Below are 25,848 nucleotides of genomic sequence, written 5' to 3'. Positions count from 1 at the left end.
TTTAATAGTTTTTCTCCCCCCTACCTGAAGAGTTAACGGCGATGTCGGTGGGTTTGTCCCCCCTCTGCCCCGGCAGTGATGAGATTGTCCAGCAGGTGGCTGGCATTCTCCGGCGCTCGCCGGCGGCTCCCCCGGCGTTAGCGCAGCCGTTTCAGCGAGCCGGCTCTCATCCTGGGAAGCAGGGGAAGAATTGACGTCCAGAAGATCCTGCCTATAGGATCCGAGCCGTCAGCGGAGCCCCGCTTTTTCCTGACTTTAAATTCAGCTGGCGAGCGCAGGGCTGAAAGCCGGGAGAGATTGGCAATGCAGCGCGACAGCACCTACCGAAAGTTCTTGCTTTTTGTAATCCCCTCGGTTCGGACTCGGTTCTGCTCCGCAGACCTGAAGCTGGGAATTTAGCAAGCCTGGATTTTGAAAATGCCTCCCACATACTGGTCTTTGAATTTGATAAATGGCCTTCCAGAGCTCAGGAATACCTAACAGCAAGACAAGTCAAGGAGGAAAAGGCAAGTTTCAGGGTTCAAGCTATGCTGAAAGATGTTCTCCTTTCACCTTACGGAAACGGTACTTGTTGAGCAAGCTGCAGTTGCTTTTTGGTTTGTTAGTCATCAAGATGTGTCACAAGGTGGAAATGACTTTTAAACTCTTCTGACTGTTTAAAGACAGCAAGCAGAAGCAAAATTAAAGGAAGCAATTTATTGGAGGATTTTCAAAGAAGAAAACTGTCTTCTGAGAAGAGCAAAGTAGGACAATGGCATCTGGAGAGTGCCTTCTGCTTGACCTAGAAACAGATAACTTCATTCTCTACAACATCTCTGTCAACCAGAGTGCAAACGTCTCCCTCCTCGCTGACGACTGGTTCTACCCAGCGTTCCTCTATGCCATCCCCACCATCTATGGGATCATCATTTTGATAGGCCTTATTGGCAATATAACTTTGATTAAGATCTTCTGTACTGTGAAATCCATGAGAAACGTCCCTAATTTGTTCATCTCCAGTTTGGCTCTGGGAGACCTGCTGCTTTTAGTGACTTGCGTGCCTGTGGATGCCAGCAGGTACCTTGCTGACGAGTGGCTGTTCGGCAGAACTGGATGCAAACTTATCCCCTTCATACAGCTCACTTCTGTAGGGGTGTCAGTCTTTACTCTCACTGCTCTTTCGGCTGACAGGTAAGCTGGCTGCTGTAGCCTTGAAAAGAAGTCTGCGTGTTTACGACTCCATAAAATGCACAGTTATGAATGCATATTTTCAGGTAGCAAGTATATGTTTAACCTAATGAGGGAAAAAGAAGAACTTTGGTTAATTTCTAATGGTTATGAGCACTCAACTTGGGGAGGAGGAGACAGACTGAACACAGGATACTTTTTCTAGGCTAAACTAAATGTTTGTGCGGCTTAGTTAATAGTCCAGCTTAATTAAAAGAAAAACACGAAAGCAGATCAAGCTAAAGACCAGAGAGAGAACATACCATTAATGAAAAAAAACTCTGTTAAAATATAGCATGTTCATGTTTGCCAAAAAGATAATTGATCCATACTTCATGAAGTGCAAAGGCACTGGAGCAGCATTTTAAAGTGCAGTTAGAATCAGTTACTTCTACTGGCTTGCTTCCTTAAGGCTAATCACATAGGTAAGGCAATATTTCATTAAATATGTTCCAAATATTCCAATGAAGATGCCTGAAGCCAGGTATCTCATTTTGCTGTAGCCAGCATATTTCCCTTGATTAAATTGTTTGCCCCTTATCCAGTCAAAACTGATCTGTTGTGTTGGTTCGGAAACTTTGTCTTCCAATAATGTTTGGTAAAAATAACATATGAGAGCTATGCTATCTTAGAATATGTGAAAACAAATTTGACTTTAACAAATGATATGCTTCTAATAAGCCAGCTCTATCTTAGATTTCTGTGAGGCTTTGGAAAACTGTCTCAGAGCATTCAGATTTAAATTAGAAGACATTTTAACTTTAATGTTATTTGGAAGGATGAAGCCTAACTTTCTGAAAAGGTTGTAAGTATTTACTAGACTGTTGGATTTTGTAGAAACTCCTATGTACATCAGAGAAGCCAGGAATTTTGTTTCTAATTTGGATGCTTCAGAAAGAGATTAAGGAACAGTCACCATGATCAAGTTCTAAAATCTCACAGAAGTACTAACATGTCTGATAAGAAAAATTATTTCAGTTTTGTTTTGCTCAAAAAAGACCCGGGGATTGTACTTCTTGGTCACAAAGACGTGAAATTAGGTTTGCTTTAGGTAGTCCCTTTCATGTCACTCTGTGTCTCTCCTCCTCCTATTTTAAAACATCATACTATTTTTGTTCAGTTTTCAAGGTAGTTCATTCACATATTTTAGTATTTGGTCTCCGTGAAAGCAGATGACTCCATAGTGTTTCAGAGACAGAACGGTCAATATGTTTATTAACTCCTCTGTATTGGTGTACACATAAAAATAGCACTGTCTGCCCCAATACCAGATGACAAACAGGCCTATGTGTAGACAAAAGTCTTCAAGCAATTTGCTCTAAAAGAGTTGGGAAAATAGGAAAAGTGCACAAATCTTCTAGTAAAGGACCACCTACACTTTCACTCCTGAGTTTCATGTGGTGGCTGGACGCTCCACTTTCCTGCTCTGAAAAAAAAAAAAATGTTAGGAAAATAGTAAGTATTTATCCAGGAAACTCATCTTTCCAAAGCTGTCATGCAAGTTGTTTTAAGGAGTGTCAGGAAAAGAAAAATGCATCATAAAGATCATGTCAGAGAGATTTGTTGCTATCTGATCACATGCCACATAAAGTAAACATTGCAAATGCTTTTACTGAGCAGCACATCAATAGTGTTTTTTACCTGAAGTGGGCAAACAGAACAGAAAACAGCAGCTGCAGCAAGCTTGAGTTTTGGTGACTTCAAATTCTCAACTGGATCCTGTTAACCACTGTGCTGTGCTGGTAATCAAACTTCACTACACTTTTCAATGCCACTTGGCTATAAGGGAGACAGGCATGCATGTGGGAGAAGACTTTATGTTTTCATTCCCAAGGGATCATTTTACCCTCTTCTAATGCATCTGTTGTCCCTTGTAGCAGAAGATAATAAAAAAAAAAACTTTTACCTTTATTAGATCCATGAATCTTAAATACTGTGCATTGAACCACAAGTGGCCCTTATATATTACATTTACTGAAGTTTCTGTTTTGGTATATTAACAGCAGTGCTGGGATAATTTTGTTACAAAATAATACGCTCTATATTTTGTCAGCGCATGGCCCATGAGTCTATATGTATTTTCTTGAAACTGCCACCCTAAACTCTAGGGCCCATTATTAATCATGTCAGAATCATTAGGAAAATAAAATGTACAGGGAAAACTTCCAAGACACCAGCTGACTGTGACCAGCATGGTGATGCCTGTCTGGGTCTGCAGAGGGACCAACAGCCCAATATCCTGCTGTGGCCCCTGGGGCAGGAAGATGCTGAGCCTGGCATCTGGGGTAGTTTCATAGACAACCACTTCCAAGGTCCAATGTGGCATTGCATGTAGGATGAACAGCAGCTCAGCCCTGCAGAGAAACACCTGCAGAAGACAGGGGCATGGTGGTGAGACTAGGGTAACACAAGAACTCAGGAGTCCAGCAGGTAAGACTGCTGAGGCATGGCTCATCTCACTTGGCTTTTGCTGTCTGAGGTGAGGAGCCACGACAGGTTAGCCAGCAAGGTGTCTGCTAATCTGTGGAAAGAGGCACCTCCAGAGAAGACAGGATAAATCACCATATTAGGATACTTATCTCCTTCTTCGGGTATAGAGGAAGTCTTGCTTCCTTGCCCTTGTTTAGCGTGGGTTAAATGCTCATATTTGAGATTGCTTGTGTTCAGTGACGTGAGCCCTACCTGAGATGCTCACATGAGGCATGTGAACGTCCTTGTTCTCATGAATCAAAGCCATGGACCATGTGAGAGAAAAACACAAACCATCTGCTGTGAATAGCATTGCATGCCACTGTCTCCAAGGAAAGGGAGCCTTGTCAGTGCACTGCAGACCTGTTGTCTATAATTCGTCTTCTACAAAAAATAATAATAAAAACCCCTCAGTTTCAGTCTTCTGCCATTAACATAAGCAAATGGGAACGACTGCCAGCATTACTGAAGGTATTGCGGTGATACCTAGAGAGAGACCTGGCATCTCTGGGATCAGAAATCTGCTGTGTGAAGAAAAGCATTGGAGAGTGATACAACAGGGTCATTTCCAAAGAGGTCACCATCGAAGCACAAGAGGAAAGGCAATGGGTAGGTGTGATGGGTAGATACAGTATGCAAGAGATATATGCTACGTGTTACAACAATTGCACAAATCATCTTGGTTGCTTTGGATCACCTTCTGAAAACAAGGGGTCCGGTTTTGACTGACTTTTGCACAGCCCACATCATGGGCGTAAGGGCATACCTTCCTGAGGCACACTTTTATTCTTTCCCTTTCCACTTGCCCATGTGTTAGGCAGGGTTAATAATAGTGAATCTGTCATCTGCTGGTGACTGCAAACGCTCAGCTAAGTGCCAGCCTCCACCACAGAGTACCTAAAGCTGCTCAGTGGTTTGACCCACCAAGACCCAGTGGTTGTCCAGAGGATTGGCTGCCCACGTGCAAACTTTTCTCAAGTAGAAACAGAGGGACAAACTGCTGATTTTGGCTTCTCCTGCAGCAGGAGGAGAGTTAACAATATTAGGACTACTCCGCTGGCTGCAGGGAGCTTGCATCTCTCTAGCTGCAGTGGGTGCTGTGGGCGAGACCTGTTTTCCTGAGAGCTTGGCAAAATTGCAGAGCAACCAGGAGAGGGTTAAGGCCTATGGTGTGCTTACAGCCACCCTCCCCGAGCGATAAGGCACCAGAGCTGAGTATACAAGAGCAAGGAAACAAGCAGTCGATGCGTGTGTATGTGTGTTTTAGAAGGATTGTAAATGAGGTTGGTGGGGGACAGACATCTGTCTGCCCTGTTGCTCTGCTCATTCGAAGGCAGCAAATTTCTTCAGCTGCTGCTCAGCTCGTCCCTGAAAAGAGGGAGTTTGAGTTGGCCCATCGGCCAGCCCTCCTCCTCCTCAGTGCAAAGGGAAGGAGTATAGAGTTGCCTGTGAGAGCAGCCACACCTGGGCCACTAGCCCAGGCAGAAAAGCCAAGGCTGGCTCAGCAAGTGACAGGAAATTAAGGAAAATCTTTGCACAGTAAGAGGAAAAGCAGCCCATTTAATTGCCCTTGTCATGGGAGATGTCTTTATTTAAATTGACTGTTTCTCCCATGAGTGACAAGGTTTACACATTTGCATTTGAATTACCCAACCTGTCAAGCACTGATCATACTTCTCCACTGTTTTGCTGAGATTGTAAAAAATTGAAATGCCCTGGTGCTCACGTGGTGAAACCTTCCTGAAGTAATGCTGTTTTTACAAGCACACAGCAGAGTAAGTGTAAAGTGTAACTGGGGTTCTCAAGCAGCATCTTTACTTTAAGCACCTTGGATTATCTGGATTTTAGTGCTGGAAAACTGCAGCAATGCCTGCCACCTGGAGCTGCCTTCTGGCCTGTTGGTGGAAGGGAGTGATGGCATAGTGAGACACATGGGGTGACATTACAGGTGAGGTTAGGTGGCTTACCTTGGTAAGACCAGCTGCAGACAGCAGGAATTGCAGTTGCGTGGGAGCTCTGAGACCTGAAATGAAGACATTAGCTTTGGAAATGTTGATCTCAGTGCCTGGATGCAAAGATGGATGCAGGGATGCTGCCGTGCTTCCAGCTGCGCTGGGTCCATTGGAGCAGTTCACAGCCACAACTTCTGATGTTCCTCTGAACTTATATGGCAGTTTGTTTATCTAAGAAATAAAAAACTTCAGACAATCCTCTCTCCCAAAAAAAACCAAACAGTGGTGGAAGGAAAGAAGCAAATCTAGAATTTCTAGATATTTTAAATGTGAAAAATCTTTGTTTAGTAGACTCATCTCTTCTGTGATTCAGAGGTGTTCAGCCCCTACTAGTAATATTATATACAGTACCAAAGGAGGAGTAATATCTACATATCAGTTCATTTGTTTTATTTTACAATCAGTGGATTATATCTCCACAAGAGCATTAAGGGAAGTGTGCCACCCTAAAATAAAGCTATGGAAAGCCAAACTGGATTTCCACTGAGCTGATTTACAGAGTGATACCTATTTTTTTAACACCACCAGTTGTAAAGTGTCAGGTCTGTAGTGGTTATGAATTTATTCTGAGCAGTCTAGTCACAGCATTCATGAAATCCCTTCAGGTCACTAAGGCACTGTTTTGGGGCAGTTTACTTGTGCTATAATTTACTGCACAGCCTCAGGAAGGTTTCAAAAGGGTGGCGGAAAAAGCCACTCTGAAATACCAAGACAGCCCCTAATCTGTCTGATGTGAGTTGGCAGAATGAAACTCACACATGTACGTTTTGGATACACTGACATGATCTCAACCAGAACATCAGTCCTTCCAAGCCAGGGAAGAAAAATGGAGAGGCTTCAGATCCCAGCCCAAAGCCCTCCTTCCCACTGAGGCACCGGGCAGCCCCTCCTTGACCCTCACCGCTGGCATGGTGTCCATGCCACTGCTCTTTCTGTGCTGATGGCACAAGGTACATGCAGAGAGATACACGTATCTCTCTCAGCCCATGCACAGTCTCAGATCCTGTGTTGTTGGCCACTGTGTCAATACAATATAAACACTCCTAACACCATTGGGTTTAGCTCAGCCCCTGCATCAATCTACGCTGAGAGAAACAGATAAAACAGCACAGACTTTCTGAATATCTTTATTAGCTGGAGCAGATGGCCAAAACACAATAGATACACTTCTATAACCAGGAGCATTAGAGCACCTATTTATATCACTGGGACTGCTGCGCAAATCCGAGGTTAGAGTCAGTGCTAATGTGCTGGAGACTGTCAATATTTAAGCAATCAAAAGGAAGAAAAGTTGGATTACCTATTGTTTACATTTCAGTAAAAACCTAAAAACCCCAATCAGTTGTCATGGTCTCACAGTACGAGGTGCTGTACACGCCTTTAATAAGGAAAGCGACTGGCCACGGAGAATTTGCCAGCTGTATGCCAGATTGGATGCGGTGGGGTAGGATGCCAGTATTGCTGTAGCAAGCCCACAGTGGTCCCATCGGCTCAGGTGTTGGTATTCAGATGTGGACAACTGCCTGGCCAAAAAGAGTAGAAGGGAGCTGAGCTGAAGAAGAAGAAGCAGGCACAGCCTGTTCCATATATGCAGTGAAAAAAAACAATAGCTGCTTTGCTCGCAGACAGCCCTTGCAATAATCTGATTTCCTTTTTTTTTGAAAAGAGACTCCAGCGCTAGCCCTGCCAAGTCCCCTCGCCTTGTTTCTCACCAGTTCTGCACCCACGTGCCCACTTCACCTCATACCGCGTAAGACACTAGGGGCCATGAGATCCTGTGTGAGCTCCTGTTCGCAGCGGGCTCTTTCATTTTTCCCCACACTGCCTACTGCGTAGGACCTCAAGTGCAGCGGGGGATTTCGGCATCCAGAAGACCAACCAGTGCCCTAGGGCAGAAACCGAGGATGGTGCCTGGCCCCCTCACAGTGCTGAGGCACCAAAAAGCATCAAGCCAATTGCTGTGTTGTAGAGAAAAGCAGAAAGATGGAGTTCCTTGCAGGAAATTCTCCTCTTGATGCCAGGGTAGTGATCAGTTTAACCCATGTGTAGAAGACTGTGGAGGGTCAAAGACAGCAGCATTGTCCTCGCCTGCCCTCCTGCTACAGCCAGTTTCTGCAGCTCTGTGGAAAGGCACGAGAGAAAAAAGGGCCATAACACCCTGAGAGGACAAACCGTTTCTTCATACCTGCAGATAGCCCTGAAGCATGAGATTTAGATATAAATGGTTGAATGAGCTGGAAGAACCAGAGATGCAGATGCTGGACTAGCAGCAACTGCACTAGGCATCCAGTTCAGCAGCATTTCTTGCCTGCACCTGTGCATGGAGGCTGCTGCACCGGATTTGGATTAAAAGAGGTATTTCAGGGACACTAAGGCAACTTTCTGAGTATTCAGACTAAAGGTGCACATATCACCCTGTCCCTCTCATGTGTCTCCAGTATCCTGTTATCTTTACTGCTTAGAAATTATGTCATATTTCGAATTGAAATTTGTCTGACCTCTAACCGCTGCATAGTAATCTAACTAGTAGCACAACTGACAAGCTGAGAGAGTTGGAGTTGTTCAACCTGGAGAAATGAAGGCTTCAAGGAGACCTTATTGTGACCTTTATATATATATATATATAAAAGAAAGAGACATTTTATGAAGGCCTATAGTGACAGGAAAAGGGGCAACAATTTTAAACTGAAAGAGGGTAGGTTTAGATTGGAAATAAGGAAGAAACCTTTTACGATATGAGTGGTGAAACATTGGCACAGGTTGCCCAGAGAGGTAGCAGATGCCTTATCCTTGGAAACATTCAACGCCAGGTTGGACAGGGTTCTGAGCAACCTGGTCTGGTTGGAGATGTCCCTGCTCCTTGCAGGGGGGTTGGACTAGATGACCTTTGAAGGTCCCTTCTAACCCAAACCATTCTATGATTCTACGATCTTTACAAATCCCATTTGATCCAAACCATGCTGTGATTCTACGATAAGAGTAGTCAAGGATAGTATTAGATTGTTCAGCCCAAACATGCAGCTGAAAGTTCATATGGTTGTGATGGTTTCTTATGACATCTGTGTTTACTGAAGCCACAGAAAGGACTTAAGCATCAGATAGCTGACTTACTTAACTTTATACTACCTCAGGTACTGAGTACACTAAAGCCATGACACAGTGAGAATGGCACACGATATCTCAGTTTGTCAGGTGCAGAAGAAACACACTAATTTTTTCTCTTGATCTCCTCTTTCCTTCAAAGATCCCAAATTTTTTGGCATCATATGCTCACTTGGGTCCTAGATATACTATTTTACACCTGGCTCAGTTAAAATGGCTTCTGCAAGACTATGGCCTTTTATCCCAATGACTCTACAATATTTTTACAGTCTAGTCAGCCACTGTGTCATCTGCACACTTTCCCAGCAAAGGTTTTATAGCCTGCTCAAGGCAGCTGATATACACAATAAATAACACTGCAGATAGAAGAGGTTCCTAGGATCCAATAGAAATGGCTCCACACACTGCTACCTTTTTACAGGCGTGTTTGAGGACCTACTGGGGAGGTCATGGGGTTTTGGGTTCACATCTAGCCCAACTGCACCTCCCAGATCAGGACTGCTAATTTTAACCCTTGTCTCATGGGACAGGGGCTGGGATTGCATGGACACGGACAGGGGAGGAAGGATTACGTGTGCCTTGGCACGAGCATGTGCATATCCACATGCATGGTCCCCCATGCCAATGTGCCCATGCAAGTTATCCCTCCCTTGCATGCCAGCATGGCCCACACCCTTTTTACATTACCTACAATATTTTGACACAATTGAAAAAAAAAAAAAAACCAACTAAATCTGCCGTACCTTAAACAAGACAGACCTACTAATTATCATCTGTCAGTAGGATTAACCTCTCCATTATTCTATCTACAACTGACCTTGGGCAACCCAAGTACTTGCAGTTTTCTCAGTCACACCTTCCAGCTTTCTGAACTTCACAACTTTGGAGCCACTTCTTGAGAATTTCTCCACTTTTTCAAGATTTGTAAAAAAAAATTAACACCAGTTGTTCCCCAGCTGGTTCTTTTAATATTTCTAGGTGTAAATTAATCAGACCTGCTGATGTGAGAGTGTTTTGTGTTAGCAGATGTTGGCTCATATCTTCTTTAATACAGCTGACACGTTTTCTGCCACATCTAGCATGGCACACGTGGTATAGAGATCTCCTCCACATTTGGTCTTAAAGACAAATATCTAGTCATTGCTTTTCACCTTGTCTCATCATTGTTCATATCTTCACCATGTGTATGCTTGACTTACTGATTGTTTTTGTTCCTGATGTATTTAAAAATGCGTGTTTGTCTGTTACACAGTGACCTTTGATATTTTGTTGGTCCTCCAGCTTCCCTTATCAGTCACCGACATTTTCAGACTCCAATATTTACTGTCATTTACTTTTGCTTTTCTTTCCCATCTGTTGTATATTGATTTTTTTAATTACTTCTTTGAGATTTTAGTGTGACTCCTCATTTTCTCTTATTCAGGGCAGCTTTTTGCCCTGCACAGTTTTTTTCAGGGCAAGGTGGGAGAGACATGGGTTCAACTACTAATATATCATTAGCATTGCCCACTTTACATTTATGTTCCCAGTCAATTGATCTGACAGCTGCTTTTAACTTTAGGAAATCTGCTTCTCTAAAGTTCAATATGTGTATATATATAGCTTTTTTTTTCTTTCCACAAAAGTAAGATAAGCACACCATGGCTGCTATAGCTTAAGCAGCATGACTGCTAATTTTTACGTCAATGATGGACTCTTCTTTGTCTGTCAGAACAAGGCACAGTATTGATTTATTGCATATGGCAGGCAGGACTATTTGGGTTGAGAAACTGTGATTTTTAGAAACTCCAATGAATTTATACAACTGAGTCTGTGAGATATCCAACAATTACATCACGTGTTTAGTTTACCCAGCAATGCTGGTTTCATGCACCAAAGGTGGTGCTTTCAGCAGAAATAGGATTGATTCTCTAGTGAGATGAGGGGTCCATGTCTGAGACCCCAGCTTTATCTGCCCTGGCAAGAGTTCAGTCTGCAGGTGCACCAAGCCCACAGTCCCATGCCAAGCCTGGAGACTTGGGCCAAGACAGCAAAGCCTTGGTTGGAAAGTATCACCAGGGCTTGCTCCTTCGCATGCCTGGTGTCCCAGGGGCCAGCTTCATCGCGCCCAGCCCAGCTCCCGACACACAGTGCATTGCAAACCCAGCACTGGCAAGCTGCTCCACCAGGACATGAGCATGAGCACAGGCACGTCCCTCTGCCTGTACTTGGCACTGAGCATGTAGAAATGTGTGCAGAGATAGCTGGTGCGGAGAAGCTGGGGCATTGGCTGTGTGTGGGAACTCATTGGTTTTGAAGCCAAAGGATGTTTTTAAATGAGTGGATCCCAGCCCTCCATCAGAGAGCAGATCTCACATCCAATTGCAAGGACTGCAACAAACTGTGAGGCTGGCTCCATTGAAATCTTTGACTTGGGATCAGAGTTTTTGTTCAGAGACTTGGCTGAATATATCTACAGGGAATAAATATCCTGGGCATAAAGTGCATCTTTTTAATAAGGAAAGCATCATCCTTGGGATACCCGCTGTTTCCTGCAGCAACCTTTACATCCATTGTTTTCCATATGTATAGTTAATTTCTGAAACATTTTATGCTCTGGATGGTCTTGATTAGCAATAGCACAGTCGCTATCAAATGGTTACTTAAGCTCTCCTTCCCAAATAAATAGTGCGGTTCAGTGGTCTCTAAAACACTCCTCTGTCTCAATTTTGACATTAGTCATTCCTGGACTGAAATTCCCATTCGTCCAGATTCCAGGGTAATGTAGCAGAATGCAGGTATACAGACTGAAATTTGAACATACTCTTCAAAAAGTGAGAACTATGCCACTTCCATCAATGCATCCTTTTTCTTTCCATTTAAATGTTAATTAATAAAAAAAGAAAGAATGTAGGCAGTACCTGCCAATATACCTAAGAATTGCCCATTAGAGATGTCTTTGTGCCCTTATGCAATTTACTAAAGTAAAGATTTTAATAACAGATGTTCAGCCAAGAATCATGCATAATAATTATAATCTTAACTAAGTATGCAGAAGGCAGATAGATCCAGAATAGATTGTTGGAGTGCGTTGATGAGTTAGACAGTCTAGCAATTTTGTGAATTTATTGAATTATTTGTCTTCAGAGCTATAAATATTCATAACATGTATAGTTGAAACAACAAAGAAAGTTTAAGGCATTGCATTTCTTCTAAATTTCTTCAGATATTTAGTAATACTTTTTCTTTGCTTTCCAAGTGGAGCTTCACACTCAACAAGGCTCCATGTGCTTCATTTATGCAGTCTTTGTGTAGCATCAACTTTTTCTCTGTTGCTTGAGGCTTTTTTGCATGATAATTGAGCAAGTCCTTCGTGATATGTGGGCAAAACAATAATATGATGCCAATAGAACATAATTACAAAATTTTAATGAGAAGGTTTTTGTTCAGTCTATTCAAGGGCCAAGACCAGATCAATGTGCGTGCATTAACCTTACAGATGGGAACAGATGATTGGGGATCAGAGGAACTGTGAATAGCACATCTTTTCTCCCTGTTTTGCTTACAGGTGGGAACAGAAGAAATATGGGGACGTGCTGACTGAGAGACAGTTCTTTCACCGTTACAGTGAGAAGTGATGGCAATATCAGGATCTCATTTTCTAGAGCTGGGAAGAACTCAGCATTTTCACTTCACAGCAATTTACATGACTATTTTTGTAAGACATCAGTCCATTCCAACTAATTCTTGTTTCTTCAAATTTGACGTTTGCATTGTCCCAACATCTCAAAATAGAGCTTCTTACTTGAGAGAAAAAACAGAAAGTGGCAATATGGCAAATCTTTCCACCAGCCCAATGCAGACTAAACAGTGGGGTTCATAATGAAGCAAGGGCAGGCAAGCTTCTTGAAATTTTGTTTGAATAGATTTTAATATGCTTCAGTTTTATTAACCATTATACAAATTCAGGAGTGGGGCCCAGGATCTTTTTATGTAAACAGCGTAGGACGCAGTAATGGATGATACTATTTGGAGAAAACCTTCCTTGAAACATAAGTACTCCTGAAAATTCATTTTGGAGGGGCAGTGTCCTATTCCCCTGTAGGAAGGATGGGGAGGATTTTTTTCTTTTCTTATATTTCTTGCAAACATGAGGTTCAGCTGCAGGAAGATAGGTGTGTGATAAGGAAGGGCAGTGATAAGAAAGGGCAGTACTCTGTGGCAGAGCCCCTTCCAGCCATTTTCTCTTACTACACACCTACTGCTGAAAAAGTAAGGAAGAAAGAATTATGAAAGGAACTTAGTGTCCCTTTTCAAGTCAAATTCAGTAGATGAGAGGGATGTAGTGGCCAGTACATAGATGCTATACAATTCTTGCTGTCGTATTTGGTCCTCAGGAACATCTCAGACAGCCACCTACCTGTGTGACCAGATGTCTTCTCTGCCATGAGGAAGGGATGTTTCTTTCCCATCGCCACTGGCAGCAGCTGCAGTCACACACTGGTATGTTGTACTATATGACCCTCAGCTCACGGCCACAAAGGTACTGTTATTACAGAGGACACAAATTATTTTGACTGAAATTAAGACCTACTGTCATACCACTTGTAAAGATACTGCAGAAGGTGATATCTTCCAGCTTAAAAAAAAAAAAAAAGCCTGTCTCTTATTTTTTTTCAGCCCAAGTCTACAATATATGCAATGAGGGCTGTTGTATGGGCCATCTATACTAGTTTTAATTGCTGACGTAAGAGATAGGGGAAAGGCATTAATACAAAGCAAACATAAAACAGGAAAGCAAGCTCGGGCTGCTTACAGCACCAGCTTCCTCGCATAGCATAAAGTTACCTCCATTAAAAAAAAAAAAAAAAAGCCAGACAGTGAGGCACATGGAGATAAATTGATTTAAAATCCCAGGGAAACATCTGATTTTCCTCACGTGCTTTAGTTGTTTTAATTTATTTTTTGTAGCTGTTGTCGCAGGTACAATTAAGTGAATGAAGGTGGCAGGAAAAAAGCATGAGAGATGCACTGAAGTTGCTGCCTTAAGGATAAGGTCCTTTCTTCCCCAGTGTGAGAGCAAAATTGCAACCCTTCATATCTCTATGCTTAGGAATGTATAGGCAATATGACTTTGAAGGCAAAGCCTGTTTATACTTCAGCTGGTGTGTATTTTCTTGGCTCAGCTGAAGAGCACAAAGGTGGCTAAAATATTTTGCACCAGCAGAGAAACTGTATCTAGGAAACTTTGACATCCATTTGGGGCCTTATTTTGATCTGTGTCTTTAGAGAGTGTATCTGTAACTGTCTTTTTCATGATAAAGCTACTTATGTGTTTATATTTGAAGTTGTGGCTTTGGGGCTAAGTGTATGGTATTAACCAATGTTTGCATAGTCAAAGTTTTAGAGTACATTAGGTGGTGTTATTGTTAACATTATTATTATTAACACAAGGATAATGACACCATTTTCCAGTTTCTCTGGCACATTAACCTTGGTGGGTAAAGAATTTACCACAGAAAAACCTTGTTTGTGTCACATTTCAGCAGCTTATGGTCATTTCAGTAGGTTCACCTGTGAGAAACAATTATTCAGTGAGCACAATAGAGATCCTAAGAGACATGTATAAGACACTTTCCAAGACTCAATGGAGAGGCTCACACTCTGTGGGGTCCTATCAAGCCCAAATGAATTTTGAGGATTTGGTTAAGGAATGATCATCCATTATATGTTATCGAATTTTGGCATTCCGTGTTGAGGCAACACATTCACAAGACTCATCTTGGAGGCTTGGAGACTAGCTGGGAGAAGAGGGACGGCTCCAGAGTCACGGTAGCTGGTGGAGGGGAGGATTACCCTGTGGCATGAATCCTCATAGTGCCTCATGAACAGTGATTATATTAATTGCACTTAAGATAACCCCATATGTAATTTCTTTGTGTGGCTTCTTTGAACAAGACTGCGAGATACGCATCCATGCAGGCCAGAAGGTCATTGGCAGCTGCTGTGCACGAGGCAGGTTGCTGCTTCACAAGCACAGGGGGAACAGAGAAGTTCAAAGACTGAACAGTAGGAAAGGTCAGCTCTCTTTCATATTTCCTATCAGATTGGCAACCCAGTCATTTTCACCTTGGCCGTTTGACAACTGGAGAGAGATTGGAGTTGACAGAAGTTCTTGACTGTATCATTTTTTTATTCAACTGAATCTTCAGAAGGCATATTTTTCTTTTCAAGTTTTAGCCTTTGTTGTAGGGCATGAATCATACCTCTGGTTTTTAATATTTTTTTAAAATCTCTTTAAAAGCAGGTTGGGAAAGGAGCAGCTAAAAAAAAGCACTATCAAACAATAATTAGAGAGACTAAATGTGAGAGCAAGCAAAGGTCCAGGGCCATGTCTGGCTCTACTGCAGAGAAGTTGAGCACACAATGTGGCATGTACTCTCAGAGCCCATGTTACTGCATGGGTTGAAAATAATGCTGTTTTAAGACCTTTGCATGAGGGCTCACTCGGCTGGCCACCTAGGTCCATGGCGTGTTCATCCATGTCCTCTTCAAAGTGGGCTGGATTATTCAAATGCTGAATGTTAAGTATGGGAAAGTTGCGTACCTCAGACTGATGCCGAAGTTTAGCCATCTGAAATTAGCTATGAAACTAGTTGCCTTATTGTGTGGCTTCTGTCTGCAGAAAGCAGAAAGAGGGGCAACGCCAGAGGACTTACTGCCCTCCTCCTCTCAGGTACGTATTTCTGGCCTAGAGGACTCAGCCCCAGAGTCTCCTCTTTCTCTCCACTGACTACAGCAGATGCCTAGGCAGGTGCCCTGCACTTGGGCAGCTGTAGTAGATAAGATGCACGGTACTTCCAAGGCCTCAGGCAGACACAGGGAACTGGATTCAGTTCACTCAGCTTCAGTCGGCCCTTGGGTGGCTGTTCCCACCGTAGCTTTCTACTCTCGGACCGTGCTTTTCACAGAAGACAAAATGAGTGCTATAACATGAACAGAAAGAGTTAAAAGATGCTTGCTGGAGACACAGACGGCATGGACTGGATGTCACTCATGTCCCAAAGGGGTGGCCTACCCTAGCAAACTGGGAGTGTTCATGACTAGATTAGCTGCTGTGAAGCTGATCACAACTGATCTGACAGGCAGAGCGGGAAAACTTGTATTTCAAAACCTATTTTCTAGCTTGTTTTTTTTCTGTTTTACCTTTTTGTGCTTTCAACCTCATGCTTTGGGTCTACCCTGAACACCTTGCAAGCAAAACCTCTCTCAGATCTTCTTTTATATCTGCTGTAGGAGGTTTTAAAATAAACTAAATGCTTGATAATCAGTGCCAGCATTCCTAGCCATTTCTAATTATGTTCTTTCAAAATTATGCTGTTTGGAAATGCCATCTCTAATTAAAATGTACTAATAACTTGAAATTGCATCATTTTCTGACTCTTCTTACTCTATGAATGTTACTAAAAATAAACCAGAATATCTCTCTGTATTCATCAACCCATTCATGTTACTGGACGTCAGTGCTAGAAAATATTCTTTCGGCTGGCTATATTATATAAGAAAATCCCTGAAATAATTATTTAACATGTTATGTTGATAAGCATACAATCAGCCCCTGGAGAAATACGTTTGAATTAACTAAATTTATGAATACCTTGATATGTAATCATTTTCCATTTGCATTTATCTTCCTTAGGATTCACTGATGATATTCAGTTAGCTAGTGTTTCTGTCAATAATCTATAACTGGTAAATCACACTATACTTCGAGCTATTTCAGCTACATTGTTTTAGTAATCTGCCTAGCTTTTGCCTTTTATTACTGCAATAGTCATAACATCATATTGTTTAAGTGCTGTGATTTTCTTCACCTGAGATGATGATCTTGCACTGGAAGATTGTGCTTTGTAGTGTGACACCACTTAATCCCCAGCTTCAGAGTGCAAGTTAAAGAGGTGCTAAGCAAGCCTGAAAAATATTGTGTCTGGCTGCTGCAGCTCTGTAGCTGAAATAAAGGGGAGCCAGAGAGCTTTGAGAATAAGTGGTTAAACAGAAGACTAATAAACAAAGTGTTTGCAGTCCATTAAAGGAAAAGTCACCTACACAAGACACTTGTGGGATGGTATGAAGAAATATCTGCGACAGATGAGATGTCCAGATACAGTCTTTACAAAAATAAATATAAATAAATGTAAATGTAAGTATGTATATACTTATGTATACATGTATATACATGCATATGTATAAATATATGCATACATATATTTATGTGTATGTATATAAAATACACACACACAGATGTACACACATACACACATATACACATACATAGAAGGAAAGGGTAGGCATACTGAACAGGGTATTGCTTATAAGTAGAAGTTGAATGTGTGCTTATCCTGCAAATAAGGCAATTACCCACTTAAACCAGTGCAGAACAGACAGTCCTCTCTGAAATGCTGAGCTTTAGGGTAACACAGGCTATAGTACATAGAGAATCAGTCATATACATGAAGGTCCCTGGTTTGGGCTGCCAGGCTGATGGACCCTGTGGCATGCTCCTTGGTCTCTGGCAAGGTGTTATTCTTGCTACCTCTGCCCCAGCTCCAGTGTCCAATTCAGCTGGCTGAAGGAGCCAGGATCCTGTGAGGAAATTAGAAATGGACTCTGGAGCACTCATGTGGGAATGGGGGATGCCATGCCAAAAGTCAGCTGGGACAGCCTATGACCCATCAGTCAGTCCCCAGAGAGCTGACAGTGGCCAAGGGATGAAATGGGCTCTGGGCAGTGTGAGGTAGATTCTGGGAAAAAAAAATCCAACAGATTATAATTGTTATGATAATGACCCTAAATAATAACTTATGAAATCTGTAGATATTCCTTTCTAATTAACTTTTTTTTCTTCTACTGTTTTCCTTAAACACATATGTGAAATGTGATTTACTTGGAGTGTACACTCCTGCCGGAGCAGGGCTCCAGCAGATACGAAGCTCTTCTGTTTTCCAGTCCTCTCATTACACACATCAGGGCCAAATAAGTTTGCTTCTTTCGTTTTCTTGGATTCTAAAGTAGAATTTCCTGAAATGCTGAAATCATGAAAGACAAAATTACAAATCAAAAAAGTCTTCTAAGTATCTAGCATAGCAAGCAATAATATTTTCTTTCTTCAAGAAAGTCAGCTAGCAGCTCTGACTACTTAGCCTGGGTGCACTGAGTTACGAACTGCTCTTAATTGCCAGCTACACCACCAAACAGCAATTGAAACAGGCAACATACTCTTTGCAGTTGGTGAAAACATAAGATTTGGTTTGCAGGAGGCCAGCATGCTCAGAGCTCAAAAAGAAATGTGTGGCAAAACCTCCATCCAGTTTCCTTCAACACTATACTGTGAAGGGGTGTAAAGTGCCATATGCTTTTGAAGTCTATGATTGCACTTCCTATCTCAATGCTGTTGGGACACGTACATATTAATGTCAGGCAGCACTGTGCTTTGTTGGATCGATTACAAATTAAATGAATTCAGAATCAATACACATGAAACTGAATGGACCCATGACAGTGGCTCTAGTTTAAAATGAGAAATCTATTGAAAATATCAAAATTTAAAACATTAGAAAAAAATTCACAGTCTTGCGTAAAGAAGGATTTTGCTTGGGTTTTTTTTCTTAAATGGAACGGACAAGCAAGAATACAATGCCTGAGGTTTGAGGTCAACAAATTATTTATTTCTTTTTTATTTTTTAGGTATAAAGCTATAGTAAGGCCAATGGAGATCCAAGCATCCCATGCACTGATGAAGATTTGTGTGAGAGCTGCTATAATCTGGATTGTATCCATGTTGCTTGCCATCCCTGAAGCAGTGTTTTCAGATCTGCACCCTTTCCATGACAAAGGGACTAATAAAACCTTCATCAGCTGTGCTCCTTACCCGCATTCTGATGGGCTGCATCCCAAAATTCACTCAATGGCATCATTTCTGATCTTTTATATCATTCCCCTGTCCGTCATTTCAGTATATTATTATTTCATTGCTAAGAATTTGATCCGGAGCGCTTACAACCTCCCCGTGGAAGGAAACGTGCATGTGAAAAAACAGGTAGAGACTTGACTTTCTTCAAAAATCCACATTGCCCTTGAATCTGGGAGTAAAAAGTGCACATCTAGGGAAATTTACACCGGGACAAACTGCATCTGTTGTGCTAAAATTAGCATTAAATCTATCAAAATTAATAGATTAAGTGGGCTAAAAGAATTTAAATGGTTGAAACAAGCCATGGCACTCCACTAAATGGTTAAAGCATCTTCTCCTGTTTCTAAGTTCAGAGACTTTGGCAGGATAGTTACCATGGCAAACACAGCAGGACACCCATGCCAAAGCCAGGGAAGGTATTGACTGGGATGCAGGGAAAGAGGCAGAGCTGGGCATGTGTTTGGAGATTGAAGCTGAAGGATGACACAGCAGAAAATCAAAACGTCCTAAAGTTGCTTTGTCAGAGAGATAAAGCCTTGCTCCGCAAAGCAGTCCCTCTTCACACAGAGGGAAATTCTGGCTCTATAATTCAGTCCACCAGACTGAAAAGCAAACGGGACACAGCAATGGGGGAGCGGAGGTGGGGGAAGCCCCTTCGGTGAGGGCCCCCCAGGGCCAGGAGCACTGGTCAGTCAGGGAGGGAGGTGCACAGCTGCTCTGTGAGAGCGGTGATGCCTCCTGTGCTCACCACGGCTCCGTCTCTCATCTGCTGGTGCTGTGCCATGTTGAGAAACCAGTACAGGCTAGAGAGGAGCTGCGGGACTGCAGACCAGAGGAGAACAGCGGTGGGTGCAGGGTCTGCAGGAGGGAGGACAAAGCAGGAGGACAGTATGGGGTCCTCACAAGTGCACTGAAGTTACGTGCCTTGTGGATGGTGTGATCTTTGCAGTGCGAAATCTCAGGAGAAGAGGAGAGCCCAGTCTTCTTCCCTTAAACCCTTTGGTCACTATAATTGTCCTTCTGAAAAATGTCTCTTTTTCGAGGGCCTCTGGAGGGGAGTGGTGTTGGACAGAACAACCTGCCCACTTGCTATTTGCCCTCTAACAAGCCAAACTGGTCAATATTCTTCTGGTCCAATAGCTAGTAGCCTCAGGTTTCACCTTAAGTCAGTCTTTAGTTTATATAAGTGGGTTATTTACTACAAATAATGCAGTCTTTTAACCTTCCCTTTGTGCCCTTGAAAGCAGAATGGCTTCTGTTACTGTCACTCATGCGTCGGAGTTTTTATAAAACTCTGCACACTGTCCCACTGCGGAGCTTACAGTTGGGCTGGTTCAGTTGAGATCGTGTACTTCAAGTGAGTTTCATGCTGTGGTTGAAAATGTGTGTCTGAAAATGTGACAGTACTGAATGAAGTGAGGGATTTAGCCAGGATTTGGCCAAGCTAACTCCAGCCTTTCAACTGGAGACTGTGTCCTCTTGACTGCTCCTGTTGCAAGCAACTGGAGAGAGTCATCTCCACAGGGACATCAAAATCCCACATGAGCAACTGGGTATTTCAGATCAGTGCTTAAACATGAATGCATCTAAGCCTTAGGTTGTCCCAGTAAGAAAGCAAGAGCAGGGTAACTTGTTTTTAAACAACTTATTTACCTTGATGTATTTACCTTATTTACCTTACCTCTTCCTTTCAACTGAAGTGTGCTTCGACCTAAGCTAAACTGACACAAGCCATTCTTCAGCTGAGCAAATGTCCCTATAATTTGCACCCAGCTGACATCTCCACTGTAGGCTGACCTAACACAATCATCTCATGTAGCCTTCAGGTACTGAAGTGAAACAGTAGGGCTGGAAAGCTGTGTTTTCTGCCCGTTAAATGATGTGTGACCCCTGAAATCTTTATCCTTTTCCCCTTCCGAATGTGTGTAAATCTTTCTTCCTGGCCAGCCATTTTTCTGCTGATTCAATGACTGTTTTGATTAGTGACAATGAAGTGAGTAGTAAAAGCAGCCCTTTCCCCCATCGCTTTTGGGGAGAGAGCTCTAAAGAAAGCAAAAGGCCAGGCTGCAGCCTAGCACCATCAGTCCATCATTCCCGTCCTGCAGAGAATTCAGGAGCTATAGGTCTCCATCTGAGATAACTGGTATCGATTTCTTTATTGCGTTGCTTCCTTTCTTTATAGCGCAGATGTGGCCCCAATAGCCCTATATCAAATTAAGGATACATTTTAAAAGAATATATGGTTTAGCCAAGGAGAGCCCTTTCTCAAAGGATTTAATTTTCAGCCCATTCTCTGGAGACATTATCATCTGGTACGTGTCAGTCCTTCCTAAGCTCAATGGCTGATTTTCCGTCAGTGCCATTAAAGGGGCACAAAATAAACTCAAAATGGGCTTGTCAGGTCTCTCCTGCCTACTCTCTGCTTGCAGCTGTCCTGAGGAAAGATCAGCCTCTGTGAGCTGCTGAGTTTCTGATGTACCTGTGCAGCTCGGAACGGAAGCGTCCCATGCGCCTGGCCAGGCATTGTTGCTGCACCAGGGCAGGAACAATGGCAGCAGGGCTGGGGATAGGGGCAGTTTCAGGCCATTCAGGTCCCACTCAAATACAGTGGGCTGCAACATATTCTCTAGGAGTGCCTGGGCAGAGGTGCAGGGCTTACCAGAGATGAGAACATTACAAAGCCCTGAAAAGTCAGTGGTGTTACACTCTTTCCGTGCCTGCAAAGTCCTGCTGTGCAAACTCTCCCAGGGAGCAGTGTATTTCAGCAGGTCTTTCTGAGCAACTTTCTCTGTCCTCTCCTTTCGGGTGACCTCCATCACAACTCTTGTCTTGGATAGGAAGAAAGATGTGTTTTTCAGTGTTGTTGTTATCTTAGTGTGCAGCACTGCTGGACAAAAGGCAAGGTAGGGTTTACCTCAGCTACCCTTGGTTGAGCAATACCTTTGGGCTGACTCCAAGCTCGTACACCTAAGTAAAACAAAAGTGTGGCTAGTCTGTGTGAAGGTTATACTGTGTGCTGGCTGACATTGTAAAAGCACCTTTCCCTTGCAAAGCTCAAATTATGCTGAGAGAGGTGGTCATCCACCTATTCACCACCTACATCTGCCTTCTACTCGTGGCCCCAGCTCCTTCAGCTGAAGGGTCCACCTCACCGCTGCCTCAGTGTTTCTCCAAGTACAGAGTTTCCCCTCTCGGTTTCTCCAGCTCCTTCAGCCTCTGAGTGCTACACTTGGTCTCTAAGGGCCATAAGCTGTTGGCAGCGCCTTTGTGTACATATACCACATGGCCCCAAGGCAGAGAGTCCTGCCTCTGGGCTCTGTGAAATATCCCAGACCTCTATCCCATAATTAATAATAATAATAGTAATAATAATGTTAATATGTATAAATTACATAAGAACATATGTTTTATATGGGGATAATTAATGCAGGTGTCTGCACTTTTGTTGCCTCAGCTGGGATTTTACGAAGTGAAAGCCATTAGAGTTTTATCCCTAAACAAGAAAGGAAAGACTACTTCCTTACATAATAGATTTTCAGAATTATTTCTTTTTAGGGAAAGAGGATTGAGGACAGACAAGGAGGGTTCTTGACTCTGTGTTTACTTGCAGTCCAGATTGCCCTGCTTTGACCCTGCTGCCTGCCACTTGCTAGCCCCAAAGCTGCAGCACCGGGAACAATAGTTAGCTACTGGTTTCAGCTAGGAATAGCTGCTAATCCACATTTCTCTTTCTTCTTCCAGATTGAATCCCGCAAGCGCCTGGCCAGGACAGTACTCGTCTTTGTGTGCCTCTTTGCCTTCTGCTGGCTTCCCACTCACATCATCTATTTATACCGGTCCTACCACTACTCAGAGGTGGACACCTCAGTGCTGCATTTCATTGCCAGCATCTGTGCTCGGATCCTGGCTTTCACTAACTCTTGTGTCAACCCATTTGCTCTCTACTTGCTCAGTAAGAGCTTTCGGAAACAGTTCAACAACCAGCTGTTCTGCTGCAGAGCTCGCCTCCTTATCCGGTCCCAGAGCATGGCCAGGAGCACCACACGAATGACCTCCCTCAAAAGCACCAACCATTCCCTGGCCACCTTCAGCCTTATCAATGGCAACCACCTCTGCCACGAAGGCTATGTCTAAAGGGCACAGTCAGGGACCACCACATCACGTACCTAGCACAACTGCTTGGTTTTGCTCTGTGGGGATGGTGAATAGCGTGCACACACACACATACACACATCCACGTGTGCATGTGGGGAAGTCTGATGTGCTCAGAGAACTCAGAGGAGCTTGAAGCATCCTACATTTCATCCTGGACTGAGGCGTTGCCAGATCAGTAGGTCGTTGAGCACCAGCCCACCGGGAAGTGCTGCGTTGCTTCAAGACATGCTGCTTTTAATGAGAGCAAAGTGAGCATCTTAAGATCAAACTTTGTTTGGCTCTACAGGTTCTTCATCACTTTCTACTCAATCCCGAACTCGGGCAGACTTGCACAAAATTTATCAGAACAGTGACATCCAGCAGTTCACAGTATAATATATTTTGTCACCAAAATAAATCCATTTAAATAAGGTAAATACTTTTACAAAGGAGTTCAATGTAGGTTATTTACAGACTTTTCAAGTATTTATTAATGTTCTGAGTACAGTATTAATTCATGGTATAAAAGATACCAAGAGTTTACTGGGGCATGTCAGTGGCCCCATCTGAAATGAGCAGTATCTTGCACGACGTCAATGTGAAAGCAGTAACGTGAATAAATGTGAGTTGGAATATGTTTACAGTATTCAAATGTGTGAGGTTTTGCCATGTTGTGGAGGAGACAGCAGGACATTTTCCATGCATTACTGTTTTTCTCTTCCTGCCTTCAAGGTGTGAGATAGTGAATGTTTCATCACCTAAGAGGTACCACAATGTTTGAACTGTGTTTGGCTAAGGGCAGGCAATTAACAGAAAAGGAAACACAGCTATTTTTCATGCAGTAGTGCATTGTAAAACATCCTAATTTTTCAGTAAAAGCAATGCAAGGTCCTGTCTCCAATCCATGGGTTTTTTCCTTCTATCTTCACAGAAACCTGTGGAAACAGAGTGCCAAAACTGGCTAACAGATTGGAGACTCAGGTCTTCTGTAATGTTTACTCCAGAGCAGTTCCTGCGTCAGGTATCAGCTTTTCTGGAAACAGGAGCACAGTGTCCTGCAGATAACAACTCTTGAAGTGCGTGGGCTATAGAACAGGCAAAGAAGCCACACACCTGATAAAGAAAGCTGCTGTGAAATGAGGCCATAAACCAATCACTGTAGCAGAATATTGAGTTTTTAATGGGCCTCATTATCTTTGATGATGACCCTTTTCCTTACCATGGCAAAAGAAAAATGAAAGCTAGTAAAATTTTGTGTTGAACTTGCTCTGTGAATGTAGAAAAAGTCATGTGTGCCATGTAAAAACATTCAGCCCTGCATCTGCAGCTTCCCAGGGATGCTGATGGGAGCTGCTGTCTCCAGGGACTACAAAAGCGCTGCAATGCCAAAGGCAGAGCTCTGAAAACTCTGATTTTGCCTTTGAGAGCAGTTCCTTCTGGGTGAGGTTCAACACACAGGTACGTGATCCCAGGATGTGGCCACACCACCATGCTGATGTGCTGCTAAGGGCAGTTCTGCCCTGTCCCCCCACCATCCCTGACCACCACCACCTGTGTCACCCTCTCCTGCCCCAACACCCCAGTCAGCCTGAAAACTAATGTGATGGGGTTATTTTCCAGCTGAGTCAATTCCCTTTCTTATCTGACTGCGTAGCTATGACGTTAATTTCAATTTACTGGGCTATTTGAGGTCTTCATTTACTAAAATTTTCACCAGGATGACGCTTTCCCTGAGCTTTAACATGAAGCCACACACAGTACCAGAAGCCCAGTCTGTGACCATTTCAGAGAGTTTGGCCGAGTTTCAAGCTGTTTATGACATTTCAAAATGAGAAAAAATTACCTAACCTGAAATATTTTTACTAAAGATTTTCTTCAGCCTTGTAAGAACTTAATGAAAGACAAGCAAGCATTACATACTTCAACAGCAGCCACACCATCTATGCTACACGATGTGTCCTCCAGGTCAGTAACGAACAACAGATTACCGTTGCTCTCCAAGAGTATCCAACAGTTTCTGAGGGAAAGGGGAAAGCACAGCTATGATGTGAGAAAATCGTAAATACAGGGAAAAGAGCATTGCTGTAGCTCCCTCAGGGCTAAGCTGAATACAGACCCTGCCTCCCTGAGAAAGATGCTGTTTTGAACACAGGAGAGTTAGGAAGATGCAGCACTGTGGAATTAAATAAGTGCTATTGCTTTTACCCTATTCTTCCTAGCAGAGTTAGCAACTCCTCTAAGGACAGGAAAGATGGTTTTGGCTCTGATCTGGAAAGTGCTTTCCAGAAATGCAGCTGCAGGTGTCCACACACGTCATAGCCTCACCATTACTTAATTTTCTGAGTATTCCTTTTCTCTTTGTTTTCAGAGACGACAGGCAAAACTCTAGGAAGAGTTCCATATAAAATGTAATCTTTTCATCAGAATCTAAAATGCCTACAACTTCTTTTAATTTTTAGCAACTTAGATCAGACCTTTTCAGATGAAAACTTGAACATAAATTTTCATTAACATTCTTCATTTTATTCAGATCTTCCCCTCCAACCCATTTAATAGCTTTAAGACAATTAGGTGGTTCTTTAGAAAAAAAAAAAATATTGAAAAAAGGTTCCTGGCAAAAAGTGCTCTGGAAAGTATTTCACAAACTTCCACTCATTTTTTTTTTTTATACCATAAAAAGAGCAACTCTGAGGTTGGAATTGTTTCTATTTCATCTCTGTGTTAAAATAATGAAAAAAGCCAATGCAGCAGTTGAGGTCAGGGAAGAGAGAGTTCAAGAAAGTTTTCTTCCATATCCTAGCATGTAATTGAAGTATTTGCAGCTGTAATTGTTTGGGTTTTTTTTCATTTCTCACTCCTTGTCTCATTACCTTGGTTTCAGAAACACGATGTACTTTACACTGCTGCAGCAGTCTAATCCCTTATCTAGAGTTATCGTGATGTTTACTGGCACACCTGCAGCGCTGATTCTTTCAA

General features: G+C 42.8%; 1 protein-coding gene across 2 annotated transcripts; it reads left to right on the top strand.

Annotated features, from left to right (window-relative positions):
* Positions 1-597: 597 nt before the first annotated feature.
* On the top strand, positions 598-23,509 carry GRPR (gastrin releasing peptide receptor). Of its 2 annotated transcripts, XM_086740297.1 has the most exons (5): positions 598-1,170; positions 18,513-18,864; positions 19,704-19,717; positions 20,249-20,306; positions 22,480-23,509. In XM_086740297.1, exons 1-5 carry the CDS (start codon positions 752-754, stop codon positions 22,870-22,872), a joined length of 1,236 nt encoding a protein of 411 aa, XP_086596423.1. In that variant the 5' UTR covers positions 598-751; the 3' UTR covers positions 22,873-23,509. The 2 variants fall into 2 exon arrangements, with proteins under 2 accessions (XP_086596423.1, XP_010122916.1); XM_010124614.2 differs by lacking the exons at positions 19,704-19,717; positions 20,249-20,306.
* Positions 23,510-25,848: the final 2,339 nt, after the last annotated feature.

Source organism: Chlamydotis macqueenii, chromosome 1, assembly GCF_036417535.1.
Source record: "Chlamydotis macqueenii isolate bChlMac1 chromosome 1, bChlMac1.mat, whole genome shotgun sequence".
Classification (NCBI taxonomy): domain Eukaryota; kingdom Metazoa; phylum Chordata; class Aves; order Otidiformes; family Otididae; genus Chlamydotis; species Chlamydotis macqueenii.
This window is presented reverse-complemented; position numbering and strand designations above follow the sequence as displayed.